General features: G+C 38.8%; 1 protein-coding gene across 1 annotated transcript; it reads right to left on the bottom strand.

The window, feature by feature from the left end:
• Nucleotides 1–1,843: 1,843 nt before the first annotated feature.
• LOC307260786 (uncharacterized protein) lies at nt 1,844–5,889 on the bottom strand. The gene is made up of 10 exons (XM_080041101.1): nt 5,884–5,889; nt 5,425–5,527; nt 4,879–5,019; nt 4,547–4,701; nt 4,303–4,439; nt 3,544–3,637; nt 3,091–3,426; nt 2,770–2,929; nt 2,492–2,619; nt 1,844–2,384 (listed from the first exon to the last, which is right to left on the bottom strand). Exons 2-10 carry the CDS (start codon nt 5,519–5,521, stop codon nt 2,061–2,063), a joined length of 1,572 nt encoding a protein of 523 aa, XP_079897227.1. The 5' UTR covers nt 5,522–5,527; nt 5,884–5,889; the 3' UTR covers nt 1,844–2,060.
• Nucleotides 5,890–9,175: the final 3,286 nt, after the last annotated feature.

Genomic DNA, 9,175 nt, shown 5'->3' on the forward strand with positions numbered 1-9,175 from the left:
GTGAGGGCACCGGACTCTTATCGGCTCTGTGAGAGTGGTTAGTGACACAGCATCAACTAATGCCAGTCAGTGCCACACACACTTGATTGCAATGAGTTGATGCAATGTCACCTAACTACTCTCAAGGAGCTGAAAGATTCCGCGTCCTCACAGAAAGCGAATGAACGAGAGACGGCAGTTAGTATGGATCACGATGAGGTAATGTGTCTAGTTCACTCCTGTGTAATTGTGTATACACAGCAAAATCGGCAGTGTTAATTCAACACCTATAGAGTTAAATTCAACACTTTGAAAGTGTGTATATAGGTCCACACCAGATCGAGTAAAAATAACACTTTTAAAAGTGTTAAATACTTTACACTGTGATTGAGTTGAATCAACTCTCTCGATAGTTGAAATTTAACACTGGTCAACACTCACCAGGGTTAAATTTACACAACACTAGTGTGCAGTGTTAAAATGTAACACCCATCAGTGTAGTATTTTTTAACACTGAATAGAGTTGCTCCCATTTAACACCACATCAGATTTAAAATTTAACTCGATATCTAACCCTCTAAAGAGTTGATTTATATATTTTTAAAAACACTGTGGGGAGTTATAATCCCTAATGCTATACATGGTCAAATATTTAGCTTATATTATTACTTCTAAATCATATTCCTACAGTACGGTATTATTATAAGGAAGAAAAAGACAATGCAAAAAGTTTGTATTTCAAAATAAATTGTATTTTCAAGTACACCATTTAACACAGCATTGGCTTTAACATGTTTCACAGCTGCCAGCCTCAATAGCACAGGTCACAATATGGCAATATGTACATTTTTTCATCCATCTCATTAGAGTACTGTTCCTCATAGGGTCACACAATATGGCAATGTGGCACAATGTATACTTTTTCATCCATCCCATTAGAAAACTGTTTATCATAGGGTCTATAATAAATTAACTTATCAACAGAAATAACAGAAAATTAATCATTCCTCTCCTGGATACAGTAGGCATTAAGGTGCTCATCACAATAAAGAGTATCAACTGTGCCAGTCAAAATAAAAGCTTGATCGTCATTTATAATGATACGGTTGATCTTTCCAAAAACAGGCATTTCTATATTTGTTGAAATACAAACAAACATACTAGTTTGATACTCAGTTCCATAGTTATTCACCCACTTGGTAGTTGACACATCAGAGTATGCATTCAAGTTTAACATTGCAAGTAAAGTCTCACCACCTTCCAAATTATCAATTGTTTCCTTCCTTACTGGACCAAACTCAAACCTCTGAAAATTAAAATTCTCCCAGTGATAAGCTAACTGTCTCTGGTGTTGTTTTACCAATGCTTTTGTGATATTTTTGAAATTCTTGACAGACCTTTTAAAAAAGTTATGTTTGGCTTCAAACCTCATACACCATACATGAAGGAGTGGGCCTATTTTACGAATACACCTGGGGTAATGTATCATAAAATGATGCTTCGGAATAAGTCTTCTCTCAGGAAACAAAGATTTGAACAGCTTGTGATGATCATTAATTAAATGCTTCAGATAATATGGCATACCGTTAGTAACAACTGGTGAAAACACTATATTCACAATTTGAATCAAGAGGAGGAGCAAGTTCCAAAAACTGTTATTTATTTGACCCTACCATTGCTTGGACAGTGCTCTCAGCAAAACCCGATGATTGCAACTGTGCTACAACAGAACCACACGTTTAACAAATGATGCTTATCAACAGAGACCTGGGTGGCCACTGGAGTTACTGTACAGACTGAATGAGAAGTTGAAGGCACATCATCTTCTATGTGCATGTCCACATTGTCAGTAGTAATTGTTGAAACAGTGTCCCGGTGCAAACGAATAAGGTGTTTCTTGAACCCTGAATAAGTGCAAAATAATGAAGAACACCCCGGCTGTCCACATTTCAAACGTAACGTCTTTCCTGGATATAATCCATGGTGAAATCTCAAATGCTGACAAAGCAATACAGAACTTCTGTGGTGTACCTTACAGATAAAACAAATCAACATATTTGCACCCAAGGATGTGTATCACCTCAAATCTGTGTATTCAGCAGTCTTGCTCTGAGCTCCTTCACACGGGGAGTTTCCTTGGTACTTCCCACATCAATGTTGAACACAGTGGTTTGGATGAAGGTATAGAAGCTGTTGAGGGATTCATGGTAGTTCACGCTGAAGATGAAGTGTGCCTTGAAGAGTTCATCGAAAGCTGCCAGGGATGTCTGTGCCTTGCATGGGATGGCCTTGTGGTCAACAATGATATAGAATCTTTGGATGTTGTTCTTCTGTTCACCGACACACAGGAGGAAAGGCTGTCCTGGTTCCAAACTCCCAAGGAAGGTCTCAACACTGACTCCAATCTGCAAAAACAAAGAGGAACAAGGAAACATTTTAATGACCTACTGCATTGCTAAAAACATATGCAGCCCATGCACAAGTGGCACAGAAGAACTTAAACATTGCTTACCGTCAGATATCTCACAAGATGTTCGACAGCTTGATATGAGCTTATTCTAGGACCCTTCTTGTGTCCTTTTGCAGTGGGGGGAAGTAGGTGAAGCAGCAGTAGTATGCTTGACAGGTCACTGTCCCAGTCTAGGGGGAAAGCAGAAGAAAGTAGAAGATTGTCAGAAAGATTTAAATCTGAAAACAACCTTAAATAAAACCAGATTATGCAAAATACATAATTTGGAGCATTCAGGTAAGTAATTAAATGTTTTAAAAGAGATAATGAACCATGCTTACCAGACCCATCGGAGCTTTGATTTCCAGACAAGAGGTCTTTGACGAACTCTTTAGAATTCTTGGAGTCTGCCAGGATCCTAGGTTTGAAGTAGGTGGGCCATTTTGCCAAAAATCTGCCAGAAGCATCCTCTCCAAACATCATGGTGAAGTCTTTGTCAATCTACAGAAGAAACACTTCAAGTCCTTGCAACCTCTCATAGACATAGGAAACCATCCACAAACTAAATGTCAGTATTTTTACGCTTGTTTAAATAAAAGTGTAATCCTCCAGTTATCATTGTTCACTTTAAAATGAATTAAACAATGGTGTGTCTTTCCTACCAAGCCAGGGGTATCGAGGAAACGTGGGAAAACATCCAGGACTGTGGAGGAGTTTTGATGGTCTCGAACCAGTTTCTGGCGGTATTGAAAGGTTGCCCTCATCTTCTCTTTGACAATTGTTGCATCAGTCGTGTGCTTCAATAAAGAAATCGCCTCGCGGCATTCCTCGCCAAACAGTTGCTTGTCAGTTAGTAGAAAATCCCTCTTGCTCTTTGGACCATCTTGATATGTAGCGGTGGTTGAGCATCTCCGGGACTGGACTGCAGAGCTGCGTTGGACTGTCTTTATCCTCCATGCCAAATAGCCAGACCCGCTGTCTGCATCATAGTAGTGCTCCTGTAAAATCCCAAAAGAACAAAGATAAACATAACTGATGTATCACAGCATTACAGGGCAAATTCAGAATAACCTCCCTATATCAATTTATCATACGCCATTGATTTACAAACTTACATATCCATTTTTTGAGTAAGGATCCTTGAGGTACGGAAAAAGAGTAATAATGCCAAGAGCATATTTAGTTCGCACATAGGTTGGTGGGAGCCTCCTTTAAAAGAAGAAAATATATAATTTTTCAAGCTTTAAATTAGTAGTAAAGTATTGAATCAGTGTTAGTTTCATTATAATTAATCAAAATATCTTAAATGTCAAACTAAAATAAGAATATGAGAGAACAAAGCACATTAAAGCAGAGGTTAAACTCAAAAGTAGACTTTCAATACAAACAAATGATGTGTGTAATCATGTCAACTGTTAGTCCTGTGCTTATTTCTTTTTTGATACTATGTCCTTTTTTTTACAGCTCCCTTTTGTTACTATCTCACTGATCATATTTACGCCCGTCAGTCCTGTGATTGAACTATCAGCTATTAACAACCCCTAACATGCAGTTTTATTTGTTCAGGGATGTGTTCCCATTGAATACGTTTTGCTGTAGAGATTACTTTTTGTAATATTTTGCTTCAGTTTTATTTTCTATCACAATGTTTTTGTTTGTTTGATTATTCTGACACAAATTTGTTTTGTATAGAAAAGCCAACTTTATTATATTACTGAAATAGGAGACCACAATAATTAAATAGCTTTTAACTATGGAACAAGGTTATTTGAGGAAAACATCCCTTATTGTTTCTAAAATGTACACCTACATCCTCTATACATATATTATTTGTAGAGACATGATGAGCACTAGAGAGAACATGACATGCTTACCCATGAACTTCAACCATGTCAGCCACCAGTAGGTTTACCATCTGTCGCCGTGTACCTTCCGTCAATGTCTTTGTTTTGTTATATTCATGCAACACCTTTTCTCCCCCTGGCTTGGACTGAAGTATATCTCTCACCATCTAAAGACAAAGAAACAAATACATTTTAATTTTAACCTCCCCTGCAACAAGACCACAGTACAATGTCTATGATTAGTTAATACATTAAAAAAAATTAATTTATATACCGCCTCTGCTGATTCCCGATCGGCGTGGGTCCTTTTCACTCCACTACCTTTCTCAAGAATGATTGTTGCATCAGATGAATCTGAAGGCACAGAGGATGAGGTGTCTGACACAAGCGACTCCGATGAAACATCTAATTGATCTTGATGAAGCACAACTGCAAGACAGTTAAAAGAAATACACACAACTGAATAAAAATATTGTTTGAGGCCCCTTAACAAATGCTTTGGCTTTTCAGGTTAGCTGACTGAAACAAACATGCCTTCACAATACATACTATTACAGTACATCTGGTTAATGATCCTTATTTCTCCCTAACAAGACTAAATCTTACCTGTAGACTTTTCTGTAGAAACAATGATTGTAAGGTCCCCTGCTTGTAAAAGGTCCTCAAATACATCTGCATCCACCTCTGTCCCTGATTCATCTGTCAAGTATAACTCAGTCTGCAGAGGAAGACCTAACTTTCCTATTACTGAGAGAATATCAGATTTAGAAAAATGGTCCTTTGTATGCTTCTTTTATTGACACTTTTTTATCATTAATTATTAATCTATAATCAAATGGCTTTTAACTATGGAACAAGGGTCTATGACATGTACAACTTATTCCTTGTTGTTTCTAAAATGGACACCAACAGTCTCAAAATATATTAGTAGAGAAATTAGTTTTTTTTATTCTACATTTTAGATATATTACCAATTGCATTTTAACTTGTCCATAAGACATGATTACAATTGATCAGCATAATAAACAACAATTGATGGATGGGGCAATGTAACCGTATTAAAATCAAATCACACTGTAGCATGAACTAACATTTTAGCAACGTATTAGTTTACACCAACAATCAGGGCTGTGTGAAAAAAGTAGTACCAACCTTTCTGAAGAAACGAGCTGAAGTCTGCATAGCCTTCTTCAGTCTCTGCCACCTTAACGTACTTCTGACTGCCACCAAATCTCACCTTGACCAACATTATGTCCTTAAAAACAAAGTACATTCATGAATAGTCCACACCTGTTTCAGTCAAATTTTCTTCTTTGTTGCCTTTATTATGCCACTGGGTAGCAACAGTCAATGTCGTTTTTCTAGCTTAGCCAGTAAACAGACTTGACTGTGCACACGCTAGCTTGTATGGCCACATGGCGGCCCTGCTAACAGTCCTCGATGCACGTATTCTCTAATTAGCATATTTATACATGGAAATTGATTAAATCACTAACCCAGTACATAACAATGTCAATAAACTCACTGTACATGTGTTTTTAAATACCTTGACTTCATAGTTTGAACAGAAAACAACTAAAGTGCAGAGAGCAGAGTGGAAACGTAGCTTACCGCGAGGAGTCCCGACCCAAAGAGGAAGTAAAGCTCACGGAAGCGCAACAAGTGCGGTAAAATAAAAGGCGCACGATACTTAAGCGATAACCCCCATCATTTTCCTGTATGTAAAAGTATCTAACCTTTACATGAACCCCAATATACTTAATTAAACAATTTAATACAAACGTTCGGTCGACATATCAGCAAAAATAAGAAGAATATGGAGGAAATATGATAGCGGAAATCCTAACCAGCCACCTTCAAAATAAAGGTCTGAGCTACCAGAGTACATAATCCTTCCAAAATGTCGGTTACATGCCGGTTCGTAAACTAAATAATACAATAAATAAAGCGCAACGAGTCACAACATCACATTACTGTACTAAACTTATTGTTGAGGATAGTTTAAGTGGTCAGTGATACCAATCCAATACCATGGAGCCAAATAGGCCTACAGCATAAAGTGGCAAACAAGCATCTAACTTGCTCTAAAACCAAATTGACTGTTGTGCGCATTGTTATTAAGCTTGGGTTGCCATGCCGAATCAGTGTGTTGCTTATACTTTTCTTAATAAGAAAAGGGGCCGTGTCCACCTAACGCCTTTCTCCGAGCACACAAGCCTTTTTTCAATAGATTCCCAATGAGACGCGGCTGCCTCACTGTATAATGTTACTGCCTTGTTAGCTAAGCATGGTTTGCTGATGCTAGCTAACCAATACTGATGGTTAACCTTAGCTTCTTGTAAAAAATAGTAATACACATGATTGGGTATACATTTGAATTAAATATACATATTTGCTTAGACATACTTACACATGGATGTTCCTAGCCACAGTTTGAGGGATGTCTGATCATTTTCCAGTCCAAAGAAAAGAGTGTCTGGCTAGACTCCCGCCTCTTTCAAACAACCACCAACGGTTTGACTTCTGAGTATATTTGAAATCAACACTGTAGAGTGTTTTGCAGAATATGAAATTTGACTCCCTGTATTAACACCAACTCTTTTAGAAGAATAACTCTCATGTAGTTAAATTACACTAAACCAGTGTTGAAACAACTCTATGGGCCGGTTTCACAGACATGGATTAAGCCTAGTTCTGGACTAAATTGTACTTTCAATGGACAATCTCCATTCAAAATTCCATTTAGTCCAGGACTAGGCTTAATCCATGTCTGTGAAACCGGCCCTATATGTTTTACACTCCACTCCAACACTGAATATCTAACACTTTGGATTTTGCTGTGTACGTTGCTTGGCAACGTCCTCCTCATGCCCGTCTATCACTCTCCCTTTTAGCTTTTCTTCATTGCATTTTCTTTTTTTTCTTTGATGGTTCAGCCCCGTTATCTGTCATTATGACGACAAATAACTGTCTCAAACAAGGCTCCCGCTCCCCTTCCCTCACCTGGAGGGATAGGCTTCTCAAATCGCATTGCTGCGCTACACTGAAATCTGTGACCAATACGAATATGTGACCATAGAGCCTGCATGCGCAAACCGAAAATCGGACTGGGTGTGCGACCAGACCAAATGCAGTAATAAAAACTATATAAAAACGTCTTTCTTTGCACTGATGGTCTCGTTTGCTGTTAAAGGTAATTTATGATTATCAGAGGAAACATGAGGCTGTTTAAAAGATATTTAAATGTTACTCGTAGCTGCTTTAAAGACGTGTCCACAGATATTTTGGTTAACGCATTGTTTGTCTCTGTGATTTTGCCTTTTGTCCGAATTCAAACATCACTCACTTAAAACTGTAAAATCATGAACAGGAAACAAACGCAATGCATGCTGGGTACCTGGTATGGCGCTCCGGGGAACGTTCCCGGCTGAGAGATGAGAGCTGTGGAGAAACAACCAAAGATAGGAACAAGTCAGTGTTTGCAAGAGACTGTGTTTTGTGTGTGTGTGTGTGTGTGTGTGTGTGTGTGTGTGTGTGTGTGTGTGTGTGTGTGTGTGTGTGTGTGTGTGTGTGTGTCTGTGTCTGTCTGTCTGTGTTTACAAGACACATTGTTTAATCAAAATTCAAAATATCAACATGGAAATCATAACAAAGTTTTTTTTTTTTTCAGAAAATGATGAGATATATTTTCACAAAAGGTTAATAGTATTTCTTTACAGCAGGAATAGCGTAGCACACTACAGAGTATAAAAGCTTTTAATGATCTTTAAAGGAACTCACACTAGAGCTGCTGTATTTATCAGACAGAGTTTGAGCGAGCGTTGAATGTTGTCAGAGGCCTGTTTCAGGTAGCTGGTTTTACATACTCTGAGTTGAATCCTGCGCGCAGGATTCAATAGGATCAATAGGATTCAATTTAATTGCGTTGAATGTTGTCTGATGTATTGTGTTTATGTTGTTACGTTGTGAGTATGAATGCTATCTATGAATGTAACCAGTGGCGGACTCAGACTGTTTGAAGGGCAGGGGCGAAAAAATAAAAAGGGCACATTCTGGACAACATGTGGACACACAGTGGCGTTTCTAACCCGATGGTGTTTTGTTCTCCCAGTGGAGCCTGAAAGGCAGCGCTGCCTGGAAGGTCCCGTTCGGGGCACTCGTTACATCTCCATGTAGCACTTACTTGTGGCACTTTGTAGTTTGGTTGCAGCTATAGTACTGATGTGATTCTTGTTGTTCTGAGTTTGTACCTTCATGGTTGAAGTCACTTTGGATAAAAGAGTCAGCTAAATAGAATGTAATGTAACGAAACACCAAACACTGTGTTTGTAGATGTTAAAAAAAAAACGGTAGGGCCCATACAATTAAAAGGGGGGTCTGTATTAAAATATTAAGTTTTTCTAACTTGGCATCTAATTGCGCTTTTCCACTATGGGTACGGACATACTCTTAATCCACTTTTTGATTTGTTATCCAGTAGAGATTTAAATACCACTCGATGTAGCTGTTTGTCATAGCGACGCCACATGAAAGCAACGCCTCTTTCACATTCCCCGTTCGTCAGCTACCAAAGAGAAGAACGTCTGCACCTCATTAGAGTACCACAACATGTTTTATTCGGTTTGCCATATTCTTGCTGCAGAGGGCTCATCATCATCATTTAGGCCTGTTGTATGGAGGGGCAACCTAGGGCACTCAATCATTTTTGTTCACGTGTAAAGGGCAGCCAATAAGGCACTTTCTCTCTCGTTTTCACCACCATAGAGGGCACTTTAGCAACGCTTTTTCAACCATGGGGGCACCAGACGGGCAGAAGGGCACTAGAAGGACCAGACGGGCAGAAGGGGACTATCAGGGTACTAGAAGGGCACCAGACGAGCAGAAGGGGACTAGAAGGGCACTC

Source organism: Ammodytes marinus (assembly GCF_949987685.1).
Source record: "Ammodytes marinus genome assembly, chromosome: 14".
Taxonomy (NCBI): Eukaryota; Metazoa; Chordata; class Actinopteri; order Uranoscopiformes; family Ammodytidae; genus Ammodytes; species Ammodytes marinus.